Below are 25,716 nucleotides of genomic sequence, written 5' to 3'. Positions count from 1 at the left end.
TTTAAAATGAAAGGGTCAGACAAGCTGTTGGCCATTCTCTCCATTTGACATTTGGATATAACCAGGCAGGGCAAACCCGTCAGTCACGTAAGAAGGAAGCTCTTCTGACCGACAAAAGGAAGAATGGTCACAGAGCTGATTCAGTTCTGTTTCCTAAAGAATCCGAAACTGGATGTGGGATTTTCACGCATTGCTCCTAACAATTTGGCATGCCACGTGGTACATTGCCCAGCAGCCAGCAGCCTCTTCCTGGACCATTTCCACATTACTGCCAGGTAGCTTTCCAAAGCACAAACATATATATGTGCTTGTGGCTTTATAGTCTCCAAATGCACTCCACTGTCCATCAGCTAAAATCCTAGCACATGGTCCACAGGCCGCTCCCGATCGGACCCCAACCCCCTTCCCAGCCCTGGCCCTGTCAGGCTCTCTCACAGACCCTGCTCAAGGTCCACTAAACCTTCTGTGTCCCAGTCACAGCACCTTCGGCACCTTTGTACAAGTTTCCCCTTCTGCCTGCCCTAGCCGTCCAGAGAACTGATTCCGTAAGGACCAGCTCGTGTGTAGCCTCGAGCCCCAAACCTCTGGGCCTTTTCCTCAGCACTTTGTTCCTGTCTCCCAACGGCAATTACAGAGGCCGTGTCCACTCTCCTTATAAATGAGGAGGCAGCAACTATATTCTAGTCAACTTTTGTGCCTGACAGCGCCTCGCCCTATGGGTGGGATTCAAGTAACACAATTGGAAATGAGTTATCAGAAGGTGACTAGATCATTGTGGGTGTAAATTGAGGTCCAGCCGCAGCTTCCCACACTCAAACTGACCCAAAACACTTGTAAAAAATTATTTCAGAAGGTCAAAAGTAAAATACTACAGCTGAAGACTTATTTAAATAACTGTTTTAAAAATATTCCAGAGGGGGAAGAAAAGCCCTGATCGAGGCATTTCAAAAGGCTACGCTGCAAAATGAAAATCAAGTGCTGCATTGCACCATAGCTCTGACCGTGTCTTCTGGCTTACAAGAGATAGATGCGAACAAAGAGTAAAATCCTGCACCCTCCACCTTATTAATATGTAAAAAGGCTGAAGTCACATCTGTGCAAGGATTTTTTTTTTTTTGCGGTACGCGGGCCTCTCACCGTCGTGGCCTCTCCCGTTGCGGAGCACAGGCTCCGGACGCGCAGGTTCAGCGGCCATGGCTCACGGGCTCAGCCGCTCCACGGCATGTGGGATCTTCCCGGACCGGGGCATGAACCCGTGTCCCCTGCATCGGCAGGCGGACTCTCAACCAGTGCGCCAGCAGGGAAGCCCAGGTTCTATTTTTAGTGGACCTTACATAGTAAAATCCTAGCCTTGATCTCCTTAACTATCAAGCCTACCATAAATGTTTGATGATGAACAAGCCCATAAAAAGAAAATGCGTGAAATGAATTGAGGGAGTCAACGCATGCTCTGCCTTTTAATTACCAGTGGCTTCTGCTCCGATCCTGCTCCAGGCTGGGTGCAGGCAGAGAGAACACTTCAATAATTTGGGGAGCAGGGTGTGGGTATTGCAGACAAATGGTTCTAACTACATTGTGATTTATGCTTTGGAAGCCAAATAGAGATGGAGGAAAGAGGAGCACCCTAGGCAAAAAGGGGGAAATTATGAGATAAATAAAAGCATTCAGGACACAAAAGAGAATGTAGAACAGTCTTGCTTTATTACTTTTAAGTAATAAAGAGCCTTTTCCTTGCCTTTTTGTCTTTTTTTCCCTTCTTTTTTTTCTTTTTTACAACATACATTAAGTCGTGAATCAGATGTTAGGGGGTGTGGAGGTGGAAGGAAAATTGGTGACATCACAATATTTTTTACAACTTTACAACAAATATAAATCTGAGTTGGTTGCATCTACCAGTGTCTAGCAAGGGTGGAAAGCAAAGGCACACTCAGGTTTATGGACCCTCTCCCCACACGCTGTGGGGAGCAAAAGAAAAAGGGAAAATACTTAAATGCAGAAGACCAGCTCAATACCTGTGGGCATTTCAGGGTTAACACCACAAGTGATGGGTTGTGGGATACAGGGACTGGGGTGGAAGTTTGACACGGGACTCTGTAACACAGCTGAGGCATTGATGCCCGCACATGGGGACGAGAGAGCAGGTGTTGCACCTCAGTACTTCTGGGAGTGAAGCTTGGGGGAGAGGGTAGCAGGGTGATACATACCCACATCTTCCTAAGTTCCACATTTCTAAAGAAAATAGAAGGAAGAAGACAACATCTCTGTTCCTAGCAAAGTTTCATGGTTTCAGGGTACAGAGTTCACGGGGTGTGAACATTGATTCCACTAACAAAACAAACAAAACAAAAACATAACACAAAAATAACAAAAACCTATCCCGAACAACAGCAAAACTGCAAGGGGTGTTTGGAATAAAAGGCTGTGCACGTGCCCTTGCGACACGCCCAGGTCTCACTCTGTTTACGGAGGTACCACTTTTCACAGCCAATTCAAAATTATCCCCAACTGTCTTTTCTAGAAAGTTTTCTTTTTAAGACAATACTAAACCCAGAAGATCAAACTGGAAATGAAAAAGAGACAAAGAGACCACTAAATATACTGTTTAGCTGTTTTTAAAAAACCGATAACAACCAACAATGCTCACAGTTTACAGTATGTTGACAATTCTTTTGTTCGTGATAAGAGTAAACAAAAGTCCCTTGTGTGTGCTTGAGCTAATGAAAACCAAGGGGAAAAACACACGCCCGACCCCCTCCCCCTACAAACAATACCCGCAAAAGGATAAAGAAATTTAAAAAAATTAAAAACCTTTTGCCCCAGTCAACGTTTTTGTAGCATCCATTGTTGTTGGCCTTGTACTTGGAGTTACTCATTAATCACAGCAGGGACCAGCCTGCCTGCATCTATTTCCATGTCATTTCTTTGTGAGCATTGCACCTGTGTGCTGCGCACATGGCTTGGAGACTCCACCCAGGTGCTTGCCCAACCTCACTGCTGTGTTCTCCAGGCAGTGGACACAGCAGGAATGAGGACTGGGATGTTAGTCCCTTTTCTGCTGGCTAATGAGGATATCATCATTTTGAAATGATCTGAGAATACAAGGGAAGCAGGGAGCTCTGGAGGAAGAAAGGAGATTTGCCACCCACAACACTGGGGTCCACGCTTGGCAGCATGGCCAAAGGGTGGTTGGAGTTGGCACGACCAGAAGAATGCGTGAATCAGAGGGTGTGGTGTCGCCCAGCTTTCCCAGGCTGCAGGATTGTAACCATCACCACTGCATTGTTCTTCCATCTGCTGGACGCTAATCTTCCAGAGGGCTGGACTGGGGGTGGGGGGAGGGAGGGTTAAATAAATATCTGCATTTCTTTCAAAAGGGGGAAAAGTTGATCATAATGACAGTTTGCAAGTGTACACAACTCAGGGTGTAAGGCACAAATTTACATGTGGAAAACAGGCTATTCACAGATGTAACCCCACGAAAAACCTGTGTGATCAAACCATTAATTGATGCAAGGTAGCAGCCAGCATATTAATTAGTTCACACGGTTGGTGGATTTTGTTTTCTGTCTCACATGCAAAGTGAAATGAGATGGCGTATCACAAGCTGGTGCCTTCACAGAAAGTAGGAACCACTGACAAAGCCATGTTGGCAGCAATGGGACGCGATGTTCCATTCTAAAAGTTCCTCTCCTGGTTGCTTTAGAAGTTAGGATCTGGAAGGACTTTTAAACTAATTACTCTTTTGCATGTTATAAGCCAGGGACCTGACCAGCAAATTTAACTGGTAGATTTAAATAAATATTCCCCTCTTAAGTTTTTCCTTTAGCTAGATATCAGTCCAAACACAAGCTCAGGATTCCAGCTGCAACTTACTTACTCAGTGAATTTATTGTAAAAATAAACTCAATTATTCCAGTTAATGGATTTCACGTTAAATAGTTTTAACTGTCAAAGGACTTTCTGAAGAGCTGTTCAGAGGACGGTATGTGGAGAGTCCTTTCCTTAAGGAAAAAAGCGTGAAAAATAAATAGTTACTTGCGTTAACGGTCAGGTTATTTCATTAAAAGAGAGGAGCAGAAATTTATGACATAGTTGCCCAACATGGCATTCATCTGCTATAACAGAAAGCTGTAACACTGGTGGGCATTTCACAGTATCTGCGCATAGTAAACTTCTGCCCTTGTTAACGTCTGAGTTAGAATTATCAATGAATTCTTTTTTTCTTTTTAATTGTCATGATTTTTAAAAATGTATCTGTGTTTTGCAGGTTGGAACGCTAGCCCAGTTGGGCAGCGCTTGGTGCAGTCATGGACACAATGTTGCAATTGCCGTTCACGCGCGTGTGTGTGCATGTGTGTGACGTGCGCGTGCGCGCAGACTTGCGCGCAGGCGCACACGCGGGGCTGGGTGGGTGGGTGCGTATGTGCTTTTGGCTCATGTTTGTGATGCTGATTGAAGTCTTTCGTGAGTCCGACCTGTTGCAGGGCGTGGGGGAAGAGTGAAGGAAGAGAATGGAGGTGAGTCCCGCGTCGCGAACCTTCACCGAACAGCTTGGCCCAATTTTCAAGAGCGCCCCCCCCCCCCGCCCCCCGCGTCTCAGGGGAGGACCCAGAGTCCTGGGCGCCGCCGCGGCCGTCTTGGTCGGGTGGGTACTCAGCAGCCGCGAACCTTGCTGAGCTGAGCGGGCGCCTAGCCTTTCCTGCTGGTTCGACACCTGACCCCTCCCCCAGGGATTATGTACACGCATCGTTGGGCTTCATGGAGGTGGAAAGGGGGGCAAAGGAAGGTTTGGGGGGCACGTCCGGCTTTAGCGAGGGCGTGCGCTTCAGCCCCGCCCGGGTCAGTGAGTTGTAGGCGTTGAGGCTGGGCTGCCTCGAAACAGTCACGGCCTGGCCCGAGGGCTGCGAGCTGTGCACCTGGATGGAGTCCACCCTCTGCGGGGCGGGGGGTGGGTTGTCTCCCCGGCCAAAGCTCTGGTTTCTGGAGAGGTGGGAGGAATTGGAGGAGTTAGTATTGTTTCTTTTGAGCGTGGCGGCCTGGTGGCTTCTCGTGAGCGAGTTCGTGGGGTAGCTCCTCTTATAATCAAGCCCGTAGGACGAGGAGTGGTGCATCTCCAGCCGCTTGCTCAGGCCGTTCTGAGACAGGGAGGCTCCGGGAGGTCCCAGGGAGGCCTCCCGCTGGGGGACTTTGGGGGGCAGGCTGTCCAGGTTCTCCACCAGGTTCACCCCATGGTTGGGACTCTTGCTGCTGAGATGTTCCTTGATGGTCTTATATTCCAGGGTGGCCGCCTGGTCCTCCAGCGCCAACTGGGCCACCTCGCTCATTTTGGGCTGGTCCACGTACTCGTGCTGGTAGCCCTGCTGCGTGATGGGCAGCACGACCACGCTGGGGATGTGGCTGGGGGAGGCCCGCAGGGGCAGGTCGGTGGGGATCACGGGGGAGCCCATGGGGGGCATGTCCTTGGTGCAGGCGTTGATGAGGTTCTGGTTCCTTTCCCACTCGCGGCTGCCGCGGTTGGGCTTGCGCTTCTGCTGCAGCGTCGGGGTGGACTCTGGGGTAGGCAGGGCGGCCAGGTCCAGGTGGTGCTGGTCAGCCTTGATGAGCATCTTAGCGGTGTTGCTGGGAGTGGCGAGCTTGCCGTTGTGCATGAGTGGCGTGAGGATGGCCTCCGGCTTGGGGTCTTTGGACTGGGTGTCCCCAAAGAGGCCGCTGAGCTTGGTGACGCTGCTCATGGAGCCGCGGCGCGAGTGGGCGAGCTCCTTCTCCTTGCGGTGCACGGAGGACACGTCTTTGCGACGGTGATCACAGACGCAGTAGACGATGATGCCCGAGAAGACGGCTCCCATGACAAAAGCCAGAATGACCGCAATGGCCAGGAGGGTGACAGGAACGAGCTGGTCGTGGCCTTTGAGATAACTCTCCCGAATCACTCCTGCAAAATGCATCGCATATGGTGTTAAGAAATGAAAGCAGACCGTGAGGCTGATTTTTGTTTGGCATGCACCCAGTTAATTAATAACAGTAATAAGTGAGAACAGCACCTCCGCAGAACTCGTCTTCAAGACACCGTTTGCCAATCGTTAACTAATTAATCCTCCCCACCCCACCCCCAACTATGTAAATAGACTTCAATTGTTGCCCTCTTTGTGTTCTAAAAGTGTTTCCCCCTCTTTTCAAGTATAGGCTCTTTCTACTTTGCTTCACTCCATGGAATATGGAAGTTTTTCCTTTCCAACATTTATCCTTCTTTCCCTCTCATCTCTTTTCAATCCTCCCGGTCCTAAAACTGCGAGATATTTTGAGTCTGGGGGAATAGGCAACAATTTTATGCATGTTAAATGAACAAACTGCACATCACTCCAGGCTTCCAGGGACTTTGCTGATGACTTCCTGTGGGCAACATGGCCTCTATCTGGAGAAAAGCTGGTTAGCATTTCAACCAACTGGGGGAAAGACAGGGTGTACCATTTATAGTGTAAGAGAATAGCTAAAGTGCACAGATTACAAATATTTATGCTGATTTTGCATCACTTCTACAAGGGAGAAGAAAATCCCTTGCACACTCAATTTCAGATAAATATGCTAAATGTTTGAATGAAGCTCTTCCCTTACTTGAGCTGAAAGAATATTTAGAAAAAGAGACCATTTGGGCTCCTGTAGTGAGTTTGAGAAGTGTCAGGTATCATTATTACCGCTAGGGTTTGTTGTCACGGTGAAATTCTTCAGCAGAGCTAATCTCTTCAGTTTAATAAAAATTGTGTGGCTCTACCTGTCAATAATCTTACACTACGTAAACCAAGATGCCGTGTTTCTGAAGAAAGTGGCTTTCCCTGGTCCTGCTTAATTAGCCACCAAGCTGAGAGACTAATCATATGCAAACACTGAAGCTTTTATTTTTTAATACCAAGTGAGAATACACATCACAATTGTCAGATCTTAAGTGCTTGATGCAGTAGCTAAAAAAATAAAATCTCAAATACCTCAATTCCTGCCTCTGGAGAGTGAAAGAACATGAATACATTAGAGGCCCTGCATGGGCTGAGGAAATGTAAACATTGTTCCTATTATGGAAATGATAGTAAGACGGAAAATGTACCTTCTCTGGTCTCAGGAGACACATTTTTCATCGACTAAATCAACTCTTTCTGGAATATGTTTAATGTGTTTTACTGGCAGATATCAGTGGCATAGAATTAGAATGAAATGAAATAAAAATCTCTATCCCTTCCCAAAGCCACAACACACAGCCCTTACACTTCTGCTGAAATGCTTTGTGTCACAGCTGAGACCTTGAAGAAATGCAGCTTTGTCACGGAGTTTTTCTGCTAAAATATTTTGATGGGTGAAGCAGTGGTTTTAAATCTCAGAAACCTTAGCCTGAAGAAGAAAACGTTCTCTTTTCTTTGTGAACTCTCCTCCTCCCCCCAATTGTGACATCACAGTTGGTTGCTGTGGAAATGATTGTCCTGTGACAAAGGATTGTGACTTCAGGTGGGGGGATCAATAGAAGCAGCAAATATCTCTTGAGAAATAAAGATTCTGTGATTAAACAAATGCCCTTGGTAGTGAAGGGCAGGGGAGGTAATTCACCCCAGGGAAAAGATAGTAAGACACTGAATGATTTCCGTATGTGACACTTGTCAAATATTTCAAGACTTATCTTCATGAACTTTTAAGGGGTAGAAACTGAGAAGCAAAAACGAGCCGGAAATTCAGCTGTAACTCACACCTTATGTGTTGTGGAGCTCCCCAAACAGTGGGGTGTCTTGTATCCAAATATGTTTTAATACCTAGTCACCAAGGAACTGTGCCAATGAGAATTTCTTCCTTAAATTTGCATTTCCTTGTTGTAATGCTAAAATAGCAACTGATTTTCTTTCAATTTTGGTTTTGAGTGGGTTTCTACTGAACATCATTTTTAACCACCTACATATGATGGTACAAAAAATGTACACCTGTGAATAAAATGGGTTTAATTTTGCTTATTGGTGATGTCACTGATGCGGGGTACTAAATTTTTTCATAGCAGTGGGTATTTCGTGGGTCCCTTCCAGCCAACTGTATTTACGGGGGCTGGGCCTCCCCAGTAGATTCATACCTGTGATAGGTAGTTATCTACAATTGACTTGGGATTTTACAATTTAAATTACCATCTCAACAAGAGAACTATAGAAAGCCGGAGGCTAGAGCAATCCCTTTGTTTCCTTTATTGTTTAATTGGGAGAACTCCAGAATTTTAAAGTTTATCTATTGCTCCTTTACTTTTAGCTCCCAAATAATTTTCTTTCATGTCTGAAGGTCCTTAACTGTCTTAGACTCATGGACCCCACTCGCTTTTTCACTGGGAAAAACTTTTAGTGGATGATATTTGAGTTCAGGTTTCTGGTTGTTAACAAATCAAGCAGGGTCTGACCTTTGAGAAAAATAGTGTCTCAGATGGCTTTCTCTGGCTCATGTTGTTATGTAAATAGCGTCCTTAAAAATCTTTCTGCATATACATCCCTCTTGCTTATAGCTGATTCACTTTGTTATAAAGCAGAAAATAACACACCATTGTAAAGCAATTATACTCCAGTAAAGATGTTAAAAAAACCAACCAACCAAACAAAAAACCTTTCTGCGTTTCTTCGGCTTTGAGATATCCACCGTGAAGCAGGTGGCTTCCCTCATCCACCTGTGCACATTCAGAAACCCCACGTCCAAAGTTAGAAACAGATCAGAGATTAAGTTGAAAGTCAAGAAGATAAGACGTTAAAAGTTATTTTTGGAAAACACCTTCCAAACTGAAAGCTTTCTACTTATATCATGAAAAAGGGCAAATGATTAAAGCAACTTTTTGCCAATGGTCACTGCACAGGCTTGAACACACCAGACTTGTCAGTGAGGCCGGGGGTAGTGCAACACTAGAGCTCTCCAAAGGCCTGGAGTTTTAAGCTCCCATTTACTGTTGGGTGACCTTTGGGCAAATGACTTAACGTCTCTGAGCCTCAGTTTTTCCCATCTGTAATGTGGGGTTAACACACTTAATGCCTTACTGTGTAGTTACAAGAATCAGTTTAAATAATGATTAAGAAAGAGCTTAAGTGCTGTAGTTTGCTGGACAAATCTGAAGGTCAGAGGAAGCCACAAAAGAGAAATGGTGGGTTAGTAGTTCACCGAGGGCTTAAGAGTAACAGTCATAGGCTTTGCCATTAGAATCCATTTGCTATAGGTCTCCCAGGGGAGGGATAGACCTGTTCTTTCCAGCTCCAAACCTTCGGCTGTCCAAATGTTGCCAAAGGGTTGCCAGAGGTCGATGAGGCAACATCAGGGAACATGTACCTCTGTTTCAGGACTGCCTATAGGTCCTGAGTTTTGAAATAAGTAAAACAACAACAGTGGGAAATGTTGAGCAAAACACAGAGATTATATACTCCTAGTGGAGGAATAATAATCCTGCAGTCCAGCTCCTTGAGGGCAGGGACCATATTTTATATGCATTTATAATCCTAACCATCCCCAGGGCTCTTAGGTCGGACACTTAATAAGTGATTATGAAAGAAATGGGTTTGCAGTACATTGTAGAGACATGTTTTTAAATGGACTTCTAAATTTGCTGGGTCATCTTTGGAGTGACTATGTATAACCTTGCTTCTGAAATCACAGAAACATATCTCTAATCATGCAACAGAATAATCATACTAACATCCATTAGGCAAAAGAATCTATACAGGTGCTCAGTATGTATTCAAAATAATAATAGGATAAACTTTTTTAAAAATGAAGACATTTGTTCTGGGATAATTCCACAAGAGAGGGTGAGGGTAAATGGGTTATTTGTAACAACTGAGTGCGCCAGTAGAATTAACTAATTCAGAACAAGTGTGTCTTTACAAAGGGCTGGGGCTGGAGGAACATCATTGCTTCAGGTGCTGCGATGACACCCTGGGGAAGCGGAGGGCCTTTGTAGGGTGGTATACTCCCTCCCCACGTTCCCCCACTGTAGAGGGGGAAAGTTGGCTCCAGCCTGGGCTGTTGAAATGCCTTCCTCCACCAACCCCTGGGCCTTCTGCTGTCACCAGTTGAAAATGGGGCATTAGTAATGAAAACAGTATCTGAAAAACCCTTTGCATTGATTAATTAACCGCCAGCTATTTCTCACCAGTCATGAGGTGCTAAATGGTTATTCTTTCCACCTTCCTATTGCAGGAAGCAAGACACACAATGGCGTAGAGATTTCTCTGAAATCATGCCTTAAATTGGCAGAACTGAGAAAGAATAGAATATCCACTTTTTTTTTTTTCCTCTGAGGTGAGAGAGTTTTCAGATGCTGCTAGAAGGAGGTCTCGGAGGGGCAGTTTGAAGCTCTTTAGAGGCTGAAGCGATGAAAAGATTACGAACAACCCCGCCCTCCAGGCCCTACAATATGTAATTCAAAATAAGAACAATTATAAACTGCAAAATAAGAGGAAACCCAACACAGTTCTGACTTTTCCTACGATGACTATATCAATGCACTCTGAAATTTCACACATCAAATTCTTTATTTAAATAATGGTTCTTGGTAGCTCGCGGGTACTCTGCTGTTGTCTCTAGTCTGCACAGGGAGCCCAGCGCCAGGCTCTGGGACAACATACCTCAGAAAATATGCTCTCCTATCTCAGGGCTCGATGGTGATGTTCTTGGTGCCTTGACTGTCACTCTCCTGGACTAATAAGGTTTTGGTGGCAAGCACCTTGCAGCAAACATTTACTAAGCACAGATGAAAGTACTATGCTGGGTTTTGGGGAGACAAAGGTGAAGGAGGCACAAACCCTGTGATCCAGTCGGGGAGAAGGTAGGTGCGCACACATCAACTACATCCGAAGTGCGGAAGCGTCATGAGATGCATTGCTTCTACCTAATATGGATGGGCAAAGGCTTTATGTAGGAGGTGACATTTGAGCTAAGTGTAAAGGGTGCGTAGGATGTCAGCTCAAGTGGAGACAGCAACAAGAACCAAGGCATGGAGGGGAGGAAAGTGAAGGCTGTGTTCAGTAATGGCCAGTGGTCCAACTTCCTTGTAGTCTCTTAGCTGTAGGCACCAGCCTCTCCACTGCATTCGCACTTGCTTCTGGGCTTTCACACAGGCTGCTCCCTCTGCCCGGAATATCCCTGCTTACCTCCCATCCCACTGACCTTCTCCTTTAGGTCTCAGCTTACATGAGGAAGCCTTCTCCAACTCCCTCAAGCCAGTTTAGCTCTTCCTTCTGTAAGTGTCCCCAGAGCTCTGCACCTCTCTATCCTAAAATCATCAAGGAGAGATTTCCTGCTGAACCCCCAGGCATAAAGGTGCTCAGTAAATAGCTGTTAAATAAATAGTAAATGAATGCATGAGTGAATGAGTACTTGCAGGGGAAAACTAGGAGTGAGTGCTAAACACCATTTGGAAGCAGGCTGTGAAAAGCCATGAAAGTCTGAAAAAGATATTTAGAAGACATGTCAGTTTTGGAAGGAAAGTTATTGGTTAATTTACCTGTCATTTCAATGGTCTTCTTGCTTGAGAAAGCTGACCATGGAGTCAGAGCGGGGTTCAGCTTACTCTGTTTCACATTGAATCCATTATTGAAAAAAATATAGGCTTCAAAGAGTCAGTACCTTTGCATCAAAAGCACAGCCAGTCTACTTGAATTTATTATTACTGTTACTAAAATTAAGACTCTGTCTTCAACTGTACTTATCCCCTGCATCATACAGACATACCTGGGAGACGTTATCTGTCCTATGAAAAAATGAAGCCAAACAGACCAAGAAAAATACATGAACTCTATTGCACCTATTAAAGTAAGTCCCAAGGAAGAGCCCTACCCATCCCCATCCCAGTTACCTTGCTAAGTACGTGAGGCCTTGGGCAGACAGTACCTTGAAATGGTTAAGTGCACACTTTCCTCTCTCACCCCTGTTCACTGGACTGCCTGTGTCAGAGCTGCTGTGATATGATGGATGTGTCTGTCGCCATAGTGAAGTGATTAATAGGCATCTGTGTAAAGCGGACCTGGTGACCACAAAGACAACAAAGCCCCTCTGTGTCCTTTAGAGAAATATGCAAAGGCAAAAAGGAGGATGGACATTTCCTCCATCGTAGAGCCGGAGTGGGGTTCGTGTTGGGTCTGAGAGCTAAGAAGGATGGCAAAATACCAAGAAAAGCCCTGGAGTGGGATGCCCTAAAAATAGACTCTTGATTCTGCTTTGTAGTAAGACAAGCCTGTAATTCCCTTGAAATCCTCCTAACAACTTGGGTGGATGGAATCTAACAACCCAATCCTTCTTGTTTGAAAATCTTATTGCAGCAAAATGCCAGCCTCACAGTCCTGCAAGGCAGTGCGAGTGAATGAACGAGTCCCGGGCCAAGCATCACCCTGCTAACCACAGAGGGCCTGCTGTAATCCCTATGAAAGAGAGAAAAAAGCAGATAGGGGGAAAACCCTAACTGGAGACAATTTATCCTCAAAGCCACACCCCAGCCCACAGAGATGACCACACGGGAAGTGCAGTGGGCGCTCTCTGTGGTTATCTCGGCAGGAAGCAGCCTTCTCCTTGTCTTACTGCATAATGCGAACCAGATGGCTTAGAAATGAGCTGAACTGCCAGCAGCCGTGGAAATGGACTCAGAGTTTATAACTCAAACTTTCCTTTTTCTTTTATTTTCAATTTTTTTTTTTCCTCCCCCTGGCAGGCTGAAGATTAGGTGCCGGGAGGGGCCATGGTCTTCAAGATGTATCAAGTTCATGACTGACCATGCCAAAGTAGAGGCAGCTTCCTGGCTGTTTAATATCCTCAGTTCAGAAGCTATTTTAGAACTCATAAATTGAAATAATACTGACTGTGGCTGTCTGCAGATGAATCCACTTCCATTTCTATCACCTTTGAAATTGATACATTTTTACTTCTTGTTGGGATGCCATCGCAAGAGGGAACGGGGGAATGAGCATACAACTTCATTTTTCCCTCTGGGCCAGTGGGAGTTCTGGGTTCACTGTTCCTCCTCTGCTCCACTGCTTTAGACCTGGCACTGCCAGGGGGAGTGCTACACCCAGAGTGGAGATTGAGGTCTAGACCGGGGGTCATGATGAGATCGTTTAAAAAAGCCATGCTCTGGAATGTTGATCTGTGGTTCCATGTGTTAGGACTGTCGCTGTCTTTGTAATGACTATTTCAGATGGGCAAAGTTTTAAGCAGAATTTGCATGGTTTATCTTCCTTCCTTTTGAGGCTTTCTTTCTAATAAGGCTAGAAACCCAACATCTAAATAGGTTTTGAAACCAGACAAAGCATTTCTGTTTTCCAGCTTCCTGGTCCCATCTTCCTTTGCTCTCTTAAGAGGCATCAAAGCTACAAAATAGGGAAGTGGATCTCCTTATAAAATTGTGAAATTCAGGTGATTCTTTGGATTATTTGCAGTGCTTTGATTTTTTTTTTCTCTGCCAAATGAAGATAAAACAAATATGAGGAAATAGGTTTGTTTGAATATTCCTAAAACTTAAACTTGCTGGAAATATAGTTCTTGGGATCTTGGGTTATAGATGGGGCTGGGTATTATTGGTTAAGAACGTAAATCTTGAGGTCATAAAGACCTGGGTTCAAGTCTTGGATCTATAAGTAACTAGCTGTATGATCCTGGGCATTGTGCAGGACACATGTTAATGCTCAATTAATAATGTAAGGGGAGTGTTTCTAGAATTTCTGACAAGTTACCTGCCTTCTGCATGGTCTCAGATAGGCTATTTTAATGGAACGCTCTGGTTGGGTACAAGTGTATTAGCCAAGAATGGAGCAATAAGGATTTAAAAATACAACAAAATCTTGGAAAGTGACCTTAAATAAGAGCCCATACAACTTGGAAGGTGTCCTAAATCAGTAATACTCAGCGTCAGCATCACCAGGAACTTGTTAGAAATACAAATCCTTGGGTCCTCCTCGGACCTTCTGAATCTGAATCTCTGGAGATTGGGTTCCGAAATCTATGTTTTAATATGGCCTCCAGATGACTTGTATGTTCACTAAAGCTTGAGAGGCACTGCCCTAAATGATATGAATAATATTCCAGAAAACAGCATCAAGGTGTTATGCTTTAAAGTCCAACCCCAGACATCCCTGAGGCAGTGTATAGCCAGACTTTCAAAATTATTTGTAAAAAAATGAATAAATAGTCTTCCTTGATGTTCACTGAAGCGTGACTCTTTAGTGGGTCTCGTGTATGACATTTTCTTGCAGTTGCCATATTCTGACAAAGAATACAAAATGGATAAGGTTTTATTGGAGAGACAAACACATCCCTAACACTTTCCCTTGGTACCTGACAAAAGCTTGACATATGGCCTAAAATGTTGTACCACTACTTCCGTAACAGAATCAACCCAATATGCCAGAGCGAAAAGCTGCTGGAAAAATGCACATGGTTTCTTTATTTGCCTCAGCATAAAGACAGGGGAATTGTTGATGCTCCCCAACTCTGTCGCAGGGGCCATCAGGTAGTGGGTGGTACTAGAGAGCCCAGTCAGGACTGAGTCCCAGGGACAGAAGAAGCAGAAGCTTGGTAGGAACTCACTATTGAATAGAGCAACCTCCTTTAAAGCTTGCATCACATGTCACCTTGAAGTCAACTCCACTCAAGCAATGCACAGCCATCAAGCAACATCTGATAATGACTCAGGGGATCTTTTCCCTCACCCCTCCATGATCAGACAAGAGAATAAGAAACTCAGCAAGATTCTTTTCCTTTCTTTTCTGGATGGAAGGAGGGACCCGAGCTCATGTTTCATTCCCCATTTTAAGGTGCTGCTTTAGAGTAATAAAAATGCCTGGTACAAAAGTGCCCTCAGCGGAGCTCCGTGCTTACACATCTGCTGAGTTGAACTGAATCTGCAAATCCATAGAATTACATAAGACATTTTAAGTTACATTAAATTTCTGCTGTGTGCTTTTAAATCATGGAGTGCAAGACCCATCATCACTTACAGTGTATTTATTACCTTAACAAAATGTCAGATGATTGTGTCCAGTGTTATCTATTATTTAAGAATAATAAGAGGCTGTAGGACTGGAAACAACAAGCTCTAATATGTCCAAAAGGTTAGGTATAACGCAGTTTGCTGCCTTATAAATTTCTTGACATCGTTTTCCCTTCTAATAAAGCATTGTCAGTGGTGACTATACTGAACTTCCATTATTTCTATACAGTTCATAATGGCTGCCCCTGCCTTTAGCAAAGAAATCTAATTGCAAATACTTATTTGAAAAAGAGTGCATCTTTTAAAAAATACAAATTTTAAAAATAATTGCATTGGGAAGTTCCTGTTATCCCATTAAAAAGAAATCTCTTCACAAAGATAATGCCCAATTGTAGACTTACAAGAGCTTAAAAAATACTCATTAAGGATGACAGTCCTTCATACCGCCCATAATTAGCTTTCTGACACCGATTAAGAGCTGTGTACTCTGTACCCAGTATATGTGAATTTATCCAACTGCGTTTCACTAGTAGACTCCAGGGCCTTTCTACCACTAAAGTGCTGGGAGACTGACCTCTGATACCGTTCTTGCAGGTCTGCTCAGGCCCGCAGTGCAGTCCACGTGCTTTGCAGGACTTCACCTGTTTATTACTTGCACAGCCTGTGTCTCCCTGGGACCAGCGAGTGGACACAGCTCTTCTGTCCTCTTTCTCTCTATGGCAATGGCATGAATTATGTATTCTGAGCAACTCTTGCAGCTTTTAAGGCCATTCTCATGTATAATGTCAAGAAAAGAGAGGCTGTCCGCAAGAGATTTCCCGGTTTCCACTCTTTTGCCCTTGCTAGACTACTTTGTTGGTGGAGCAGCAAGGTTTGCAAAGTAAAACTTGTGTGTTACAAGCATTTTTTTTTTAACTCCAAGAAACGAGGCTATCAGAAAGACAGTTTTGAGACAAAGCTAATATTATTTTCCCATTATTACACATGCTCCAAAATATATGTCGACTCTTCACAATTTTATTGTTAGGACAAAACAAATTTGAGATGAACACAGTGCAGCTGAACCAATTAAAGAGCACTTTTTTTTTTTTTTTTTTTTGCAGTACGCAGGCCTCTCACCATTGTGGCCTCTCCCGTTGCGGAGCACAGGCTCCGGATGCGCAGGCTCAGCGGCCATGGCTCACGGGCCTAAGCCGCTCCGCGGCATGTGGGGTCTTCCCGGACCAGGGCACAAACCCGCGTCCCCCGCATCGGCAAGAGGACTCTTAACCACTGCGCCACCAGGGAAGCCCTAAAGAGCACATTTTTAACTACACCAGATGTTCAGTTAATATGATCATGCCTAACCTAGTCCCTGTAGTCCTTGAAATTTCCATTAAGCTGTCAGAAAACTTTGTCATTTGTGTGTGTTTTTGTGCAAAAGATAGGAGGGAATGGAAAAAAAAAAAAGACTGAAGGAAAAGGGTGGGAGCAAAATGAATTCATGTCAAGGGTGATGTGGCTTGAAAAAGTGGCTACAGATTAAAGTAAGTAGCACTTTTAGAAGGTGAATTGATTTTTTTAATACCCCAAGGTTTAAGTTGCTGATTTTAAAAGAAAAAATTAAAGTCTCGATAATCATAATTTAAGTTCTTCATTTTTTTTTGAGAAAATGATGTTAGGCAAAGAGAAAAGGGTTTAACTGGTATCTCTAGGAAAGAACATTCAAATATTGGTGTTCAGATTCAGGCAGGCAGGGAGATGAAACAGCTTTCTACATGGCTGACATTTAACTTTTGTTTTTTTGCGGTATGCGGGCCTCTCACTGTTGTGGCCTCTCCTGTTGCGGAGCACAGGCTCTGGACGCGCAGGCTCAGCGGCCATGGCTCACGGGCCCAGCCGCTCCCCGGCATGTGGGATCTTCCCGGACCGGGGCACGAACCCGTGTCCCCTGCATCGGCAGGCGGACTCTCAACCACTGTGCCATCAGGGAAGCCCTGACATTTAACTTTATTTTTCTTCTACCCTTTCCACAATAATCTCATCAAGACCTTAGATAAATTCAGCAAGTTGTCAAGAGGATGCAAAATTAATTAGATCAAATCTACCTCTCTGCCCGCACTGCTGAAAGAACAATTACAGCCGACCACGTGGGCATCCTCCCCGCCACACGCTCACAGGGAAACTTGCATGTCTTCCAGTAGAGAGCAAAGCACCTGACCTCACAACCTATCATTTTCCTGGGTGCCTCAAAGAAAAGCCAGAGACTGCAAATAGATTCCTTTTCAGTAGGTGATAAAGAAATATTAATTTAGTAAACAAATAAATGGTGGCACCCTGGATTATATTAGCATTTCTTTCTCAGTCTCTCCACCAATTTCAAAATCTGTTCTGGATGAAAAGTCTGCCATGTGCCCTGCACCCCAGTGTTTAAACTAAAGTGATAGAGAAGGCCGAGTCTGGAGTTGAGCTTGCTTGGGGCTTTACCTAGGATAGCGCTCTTAGCTTGGCAAGGATCATCTACAGAAAATGCCAGTGATGTGTGGAAACACACTTTAGATCCAAAATTGATGCAAGATTCCACTTCCCAAGCTTATTGTGTGTACGTGCAATTAACCACCTAATATGATTGAATAATCAATTTATTATATATCTGTCATCTGTCAATCTCTTGACCTCTGTATTTCCTTCCCTACCACCCATCTTCCTTCGTATCACCCACTGCTTACAGGTAAAGCCAAAACCCCTTAGCATGACTTTTAATCTCAGTTCCCTTTCTGGCCCTTTTAAATGCTTCTCTTCCTCTCAGACTTCACTCTGCCCCACTGCTAGCCAGGATGTCACCTGTGTGTACCCCCCGCTAAACTGCAAGCTCCTTGAGTGCAGGGCTTATGTTGGATCAGATCAGTGTGTACTGTAGCATTCAGCAGAAGGCTTATGTGTAGCGCATGTTTGCTGAACGTCTGTTGAATGAACGAAGAAAGAAGTGAACAAACGTTGCCATTTTGCCTTTCTTTGAGACTAGGGTTATAGTTACCATTATTACATTTTCTCTTAAATCAACTATTAAATTAACTATTATTTTCTAGTGCTCTGATTCCAGTTCATATCCTTCAAAGTTGTGGAAATGAGAAATGAAAACAAAGGCAGCCGTATAATTGAAGAAGAAAAATCACCCCATATAGTTTACATAACTGTTGATAAAAACCTGAGGTTAAATTAAAATTAGAAAGAAACAGTAGTTTTAATCATACCCTTGTTTAGGAACAGTTTGACTTCTAAGCCTTCTTCACTTAAAAGTGGTATTTGGAAGCTTGCTTTCAGTGATCATTTTTAAAATTACTCTAACATATTTCAAACGCATATACAACTTTTAGTGATATTTCTCTGGAATTAAATACAATGATAATATTTTTCACAGGATGAAATCTTTACTTTAATTCCTCTTATATGGGTTATTTTAGATTTTCTAACAGTTGAAGGGCAAATGTAGACTAGAGATTAGATCTTATATACTCACTGGAGAAGTTATCAGTAACCTCTTCAGTAGGCTTGCCAGGTAGCAAATAAATATACAGAACTTCTGGTTAAATTTCAACTTCAGATAAATAATAATGTTTTAGTATACGTATGTCCCGTGCAGTAGGTGGGGCATACTTATACTAAAAAATTATTCATGGTTTCTCTGAAATTCACATTTAACTGAGCACTCCATTTTATGTAGCAACCCTACTCTTCTGCCTCCAAATAATGGGCTTCTACTGGTTCCCCATAAATATTCTTCAGACTCACTCTAAACTTTCGGAGATTAAAATAGCTTAACAGAGCATAACAAAAATGATAGTAAGCCTTTATGGGGCAGGTTTAGCACAATTTACAAATTTAAAAATATACTAATGGACTAAATTTCAAGAATTGTATCTTCATCAGCAACAACAGCAACTTAGATGCCAACTTTCTTATGAACTTTGAAAGATACTTTTCCTCTAACCCTCAAAACCAGAAATAAGGAAACTCAGGGCTTCCCAGGTGGTGCAGTGGTTGAGAGTCCGCCTGCCGATGCAGGGGACACGGGTTCGTGTCCCGGTCCGGGAAGATCCCACATGCCGCAGAGCGGCTGGGCCCGTGAGCCATGGCCGCTGAGCCTGCGCGTCCGAAGCCTGTGCTCCGCAACGGGAGAGGCCACAACAGTGAGAGGCCCGCGTACCGCAAAAAACAAACAAACAAGCAAACAAAAACCAGAAATAAGGAAACTCTAATTCAGAAGCGTTGTTGGAAGAACAGCAACCAGTCCCCCATCTCTTAGTGTTCCCTGGCCCTGACCGTGCATGTTCCTACCTGGTTGAGTTAGTCGTCGATTGTTAGGTGGAAGTTGCAGCCCTTTGTCCCCCCGCTAGCAGCCCCTTCCCCATCAAACAGAACCCCTCTCAACCCCCTTCTCTGAGTTCTCTTCCAAGACGGTCCTGTTCTACCATCACATTTAAAAATGGCTGTGATACTATAGGTTTTACTAATAAAAGCTATACATATTACCATGGAGTTAAGTTTTTTTTGTTTTAAATAGAGCTCAGGATGTTCAAAAAGAGCCTGAGTTTGCCAGCATTTCCACAAAACTTTTAAATATGAGTCCTGTACCAGATGTACCTCACTTCCCTCATCCTCCCTGTCAAGTGATATATGACTGCTATAATACTGGCACTGAAGGGGACGACTAAAGGGGCAGAGAAGCCGTTTCCAAGTGCTATGTCCTTGATGTGTTCAGCCAGGTTGTCTTCAGTTGTCTAATATCTTTTTCTAAAGTCTGCCGTGCACCGTTTTGCCTTGTTCACAGAGACAATAGCGGTTGTACAGGCTTTTTGGTGCATTTTTGTGTCTTTGTGTGCTTCATCTGTCTCGCAGTTTGATATTTCTTGGACAGGAACTATGTCTATCTCTAGTTTAGCCTCTAATTCCTTATATTGGCATCCAATACTGCGCTGTAGAGCCAGTGATAAATTTTGCTTGAAGACTCCTCAGAAAACATTTTTGTTATGTAATGTTACTGGAGAAACGGCAGAGAAAATGCAGTCCAAGTTTAGGAGTCAGGGAAAGAAGAGAATCTTATTTTTCTCCCTTTATTACCGTCATCAGCAATAATTTTCTCTGTAAATAAGATCACCTGCATATGACTTGATAGGAACCAAGAAATCACTTTCCCCATTGGGAGAACTGAGATACTTTAAAATCCTTCATCCATTAGATTTTAAGCGTTGCAGATTGTTAAAACACAGAAGCTGTCGGGCCAGGCTCTGTTACCAAATATACTCTCTCAAAATGGGATTTCCTAGCCTGTTCATGAAGAAAGCCTGGCTCTGTGGGTTTGGGACTCAAAATAGGTAAAGTTTGAAAGAGAGAAAAGGGAAAGAAGGGTCAAGTGTAGGTTACTGCCAAGTCAGGGGAACATGCTGTAGCCCAAGAGTCCTTACAGATCTCAGAAAAGTAGGCGGGAAGCAGAAGTGCTGGAGGTAAACTTCCCCGGGCCACAATTTGGGAAATAACGAGCTGCTGTCTACACTTGGATGCTCACTGCTGGTCTGGAGAATCATCTCGCCAGATGCTTAACAAGCCTAGAATGACTAATCTCTTTTTAGTCTAAATCCATTTTACTCTCAATTCCTACTTGACCAAACTTCTCATCCCTAATCGCAAAGCTCAGTAGTTGGAAGAGAAATCAGAAGAACACCAGGTCGTATAACTGCAGGGCTCAGAGCCCAGCTAGAAGGTAGGGCCATTATTCAGTCTCGTTCTTCCAAATGCCAGAAGCACAGTTTTGGTCTAGGTTAATCATCACTGGACTTTTTAAATTGCTCCAGGCCAGAGTTACCCACACTTTACTCATCAGCTACCAATGCTACAGTCCTAGTGAAATCAATGAGCCTCACTTACCATGTTATTTACTTTTTATACCTCTGTGTCCCTATACTTCCTGAATTAGTAGTTACTTAATATTTAAATTACCTTTAAGGTGAGTTTCCAGTGGAAACTTTATATAATTATCATAAATGGAAAAAAGTGTCACTTTTCATAAATAGAAGGTAACCATAAAAATAAAATTAACTGAAAGCAAAACAATGTTTGTTCCAGCTAGCTCCAGCTGCATGGCAAAGCCCCCAATCTAAAGCCTGTTCTTTCTCCTCAGAAGGGTAGTAGCAAGTTTCTGGAGTTGTTAAAGCACCAAACTGAGACTTTTGCCTTGACATAACCAAGAAGATGGAAAGAGAAATGAAAGGGGTGTTAACTTTCCACCACATGATTCAGTATTCTTGAAGGCCATGGTGTCTCTGAACCATCTAAATCAGCTCATGTAAGATGTGACATGTCCTACTTGGAGGCTGTGGTGCCTTTGAGGAATAAATAATTGACTGTAGAGAGGATTGTTGATAAACTCTATGATTTATACAGTTCCATTCAGGATTGTCATGCAGTGTGGCCAGTATACTCATCATTCTTCATAGACCTTCTGAATCTTACCGGAATGTTATTTCCCAAACTAAAAATTGCTTACAAAATAGCTTGTACATTGATTAACATATATTCACCATTTGCTGTACATTTTAGGTTAAATTATTCATTTGATCCCTAATTTAAATTCTGTTTCTACATCTTTTCCTTGTCTGTAATGACATCTTCTTGACTAAATATAATAATGTGATAATATCTTGTTTTAAAGATTTCCCAAAATATATAAGCACATATATAAGCTCTGGCATTTCCAATCAAATGGGAACATTTTTGTATATATTGACTATTTCATCAGTTTTTTGAGAGCTCACAAGAACTCTAGAAAATAAACTCTGAATAGGGGATTTTCTTCTAATCTGATTTATTCTTGTGTCTTTGTGGCAGTGGTCCATGATTACATTAGACATTTATGCTACACAGCTCTCTTGGCAAATCTGTCCCTGGCTAATTTCCTCACCTATCTTGCAGTCTTCTTGGAAATCAGGTTTTGGAGGATTATTGCTTTTGGTCAGAAACAAGAGGGACAGGAGTGGCTATTAATTCCCAGTATTGCTTAACCTAGAAAAGAAAGCTCTTATTTCTCTTGCTGTGGGAAGGAGATGAGGGGAGACAAGCCAGATCTAAAAATAAACTGGATTTTCTTTCTTATTCATATGTAATTAGAGCCCCTTTGTAACTACTCATTACCACCTCGATAGTTATAGGATGAATAAATAATATATATTTTTAAATGTGGCAAAACCAAGAAAGAAGTAGCCAGGGCTGCTTCTAATTTATCAACTTGGTGATTAAAGGGCTGGCTCTAGAGGCTCCAGACATCTAGGGAGCCAGAGATAAAACAGGGCAGTTGGCTGTGTTTTTACTAATGAATCTAGGGCTTGAAAGATATCAGGCAATTTTAAAGAAAAGCAGCAAGGACAAGAGATATTAGACAAGGCCAGTAGGGTAATGAAGGACAAGGCCAGTTACTGAGCGAGAAAATTACTTCATTTTCTGTGATAATACTTGTGTGTGCTTTGTAGCTCTCTTCTCACGCTTTGTTAGTATGGCTGTACATATATATACATACAGCATCGGAATGCTACCCCCAGTGTAGAAGGAAAGAGCCTTGGAACGTTCCGCAGAGGGGCAGAGGGCTTGGGTCTATTATTTTGAAAGGGGGAGGCTAAGAACAATGGTAGCAGAAGGGGGTTAGATTGCAAGGTGAGGAACAGTGCTTTGACAGAACGTGAGGGACGCACAGGATTAAATCAAGACGAAAGACACAGCAAGGAAAAGAAAGAAAAAGGCAAGCAAACATACTCTGGAAATGCAGAACTGTTTGGAGGATGAGCTGGGACCCGGAGTGGGATCAACCCAGTGGTGCTCAACATTTCTGCAGAGCAGAGCTCTGGGCTCGTTTGCTCACTGGTCTTTTTTCAGCAGCCAAAGTGAAAAGGGCATGGGACACTTGACTCCTCAGCTAGCTGGTCAGCAGACACATTTTCTGCTTAGTGGGGAAATGTGCGGTATTTTACAAACAGTTCCAGAGTATATTTAGCTCCTAAAGCTGGGGCACACAAATGTCACATTCCCATAAGACAATTGGCCCAGTGAAAAGAGCACCCACCAGAGGCCCGCAGAAACCCCATTAAACTCTTGCATCCCAGGAGGTGCTGCACACCCGGATGTGACATCATTAAGGCACCCACGTCAGGGAATGGAAAGAAGCGAGGGGATCACAGGTTGGGTCAAGTTAAAGGACGTAATCATGAGTCAGAAAAGAAACAAGACTTTTCCAACGGAGAAGTAACGCCATCACCAAGTCATACCACACAGTGCTTGGCAAAACAAAAGTTCAAAATAAATCATGAACATTAAACAGAAAAACACTTCAGAGCAAAATGGAAATTAAAATCATAAAAAATCATGACAAAAGGAACATCAAGCTACATTACTTTTTTATTTTTAAAGTTTCTGCATAACAACTCATTGTCATTGCCCTATCAAATACACACGTAATCAGTTGTCAAAAATGAAGCTCAAATTTGACAGGGCAAGGCAAGGAGTTAATAGCACGAGAACAGTGATCATGTTAAACACCCATGCAATCACCTCTGCCACCATTGTTTGACAATCTGTAGACTGCTTCCAGCTTTGTCAATATTCATAATAAGACCCAAGAGAATGAACAATGCCGAATTTTAAAATGATCTGTCAAAGTGTTAATTGGACTCTTTGATAACCTCCCTCCCTCGGGAGAGGTAACGATTGGAGAAAATTCACACCATCCGTCTCAGTGAAGCGAAGAGGAAATGACTGTAACCAACAGCTAGATATTTGGTTGACATATTTAATGCTTTACTGGAAAGGCTGTTTGGTTTTTCAGAAAGTTGCAGTGGGCAAATACAAAGTGATTTTTACTGTGTTGTCTGTTCTTGAGAACTCGGCCAAGACTAACACATCTGCGGTCGGGAGCCACACAGAACAAATAATGGCACATGCTAGGGCTGGTGGCCTGCTGGGATAGTTCTGCCCCGTCACGAATTGGCCTGGTGCTTTCTTGTGATGGTTAAGAGCAGGGATCCCACCAATTTAGAGGCTGCTGAGACAAAAGCCACTTAAAAAAAAAAAAAAGATTGGGGCAGGACATATTAACAGTAAGAAGTTATAGAAGAATAATAAAATCGATTAAGGGGATATATTAAAGAACGAGTTAAGGGACTTCCCTGGCGGTCCAGTGGATAAGACTTCACCTTCGGACGCAGGGGGTGCGGGTTTGATCCCTGGTAGGGGAGCTAAGATCCCACATGCCTTGCGGCCAAAAAACTAAAACAGAAGCAATATTGTAACAAATTCAGTAAAGACTTAAAAAAAAAAAAAAAAGTTAAAAGGACTACATCTTCCCATTTTGGGCTTGGCATGTAGCAGCAGAAGGTACGACATTCTCAGGAGATGAGCCGCCAAAAAAAAAAAGGTGAAAATTTAGTGTGTGAGTCTGCCTAGCAAACATTCTCTAAAAGTAAAGATGGAAATATGTATACAGAAAACCCTGGGGGAAGACACGATAGAGACTGTCTTCCAAGGGTCACTGTGGCTGGTCTGCCCTTGAGACTCAAATCCCTGCTTGGATGAAACTCTTGAAAACATATAGAAGTAAACAAGGCTGAATGGGGGGAAACAGCTCGCAACATAACTGAGCTTTTCAGTCTCTGATTTACAAGACTTTTTTGGACAAGTAAAGGCCTCTTTGGTTGCAGCTGCAACTAAAGTAGGATGTGTTACCAGAAGCAGCAAATGGCGAGAAAAGAGATGACATTTCCTGTCTCTAGTTGAGCAAAGAAAGCCAGGGAGAATTTAGGACAGTTCACAGTAGAGTCCCTTTCATTTAGTGCGGCTTCCTTTCCATTTTAAATGCATAGCAATTCTGCTTGATTAAATAACATATTTTTGTTTTAGCTGTTATCCTCTAAGGGCAATGAAGTGCGTCCCAGGACCTCAGCTCTATTCAAATTCAGCACCATGCGAGAGTGAGGGATGCTACCAGCCAGAAAAGACTCAACTCTGCTATTTCTCCATTCACTGATTAAACGGGCTTTTACTTTGATTACATGTACTTGCCAAAGCCCGCACCGCATTCCATCCCATTATGGGGGGAAGAGAGGATCCAGAAATCACTGAACGAGCTAAGAGGAGTGGAAAGGGATCTCAGCGGCCAGTATCTGCTTTGGGCCAAGCCATGCCTCTCTTGGGTGGAGGAAGCTTAGAGGCTGTGTTATTTGTTTTGTGTGGTTTCTCCTTGGTCAGGGAATCATTGTGGATCAAGCCTAGCATAGAGGATCGGGTTGCAGCCTTTTCTGAGACGCTTTCAATCATAGTGTGTTGGAGGTTCGTTCCTTAAATGCTGCTATGATTCAGCTGGAAGCAGTTCCGTAGTCCTCCCCACTTTTCCCTCCCTCTCCCCCCAGAGGAAGAGGTACTTCCAAGGCCTTACCCTTCTTGTCTTGGTGATTATGGGAAGACACTGCCCCCAAAGAGTCTGTGCTGTCAGGTGAATCCTTCCAGTCCAGCATTCCTCCCCTAGACTCATACCCCTCTTGAGCCGCCGAATTGGACGTGGTGGTGCTGGGCAGGAGGGAACTGGAGTGCCCTGTTTTCATCACAAATATAGTTAGGGAAAACATCACCGGAGACACCCGCTCTCGCTTTGCTCAGAGGCCAGGAGGTTGGACACCCACTCTGGCTGTAAAAGACTCAAAGGAGATTGTCCTAGAAATAACAAGACTGGT

General features: G+C 43.6%; 1 protein-coding gene and 1 pseudogene across 1 annotated transcript in view; both read right to left on the bottom strand.

Moving 5' to 3' along the window:
* Positions 1 to 2,495: 2,495 nt before the first annotated feature.
* Positions 2,496 to 3,269, bottom strand: LOC132423351 (uncharacterized; annotated as a pseudogene).
* A 1,464-nt stretch (positions 3,270 to 4,733) lies between these two features.
* The window catches only part of SEMA6A (semaphorin 6A), a 126,215-nt gene continuing 105,232 nt past the window's right edge, over positions 4,734 to 25,716 (bottom strand). The window contains exons 19-20 of the mRNA XM_060008985.1: positions 25,422 to 25,577; positions 4,734 to 5,932 (exon numbers count right to left, since the gene is read on the bottom strand). Of these exons, the coding sequence (XP_059864968.1) occupies positions 4,734 to 5,932; positions 25,422 to 25,577 (1,355 nt within the window). The remainder of the gene's footprint in view (positions 5,933 to 25,421; positions 25,578 to 25,716) is intronic.

This window comes from Delphinus delphis, chromosome 3 (genome assembly GCF_949987515.2).
Source record: "Delphinus delphis chromosome 3, mDelDel1.2, whole genome shotgun sequence".
NCBI lineage: Eukaryota > Metazoa > Chordata > Mammalia > Artiodactyla > Delphinidae > Delphinus > Delphinus delphis.
The sequence above is the reverse complement of the archived record's forward strand: the minus strand, read 5'-3'. Positions and strand labels throughout refer to the sequence as shown.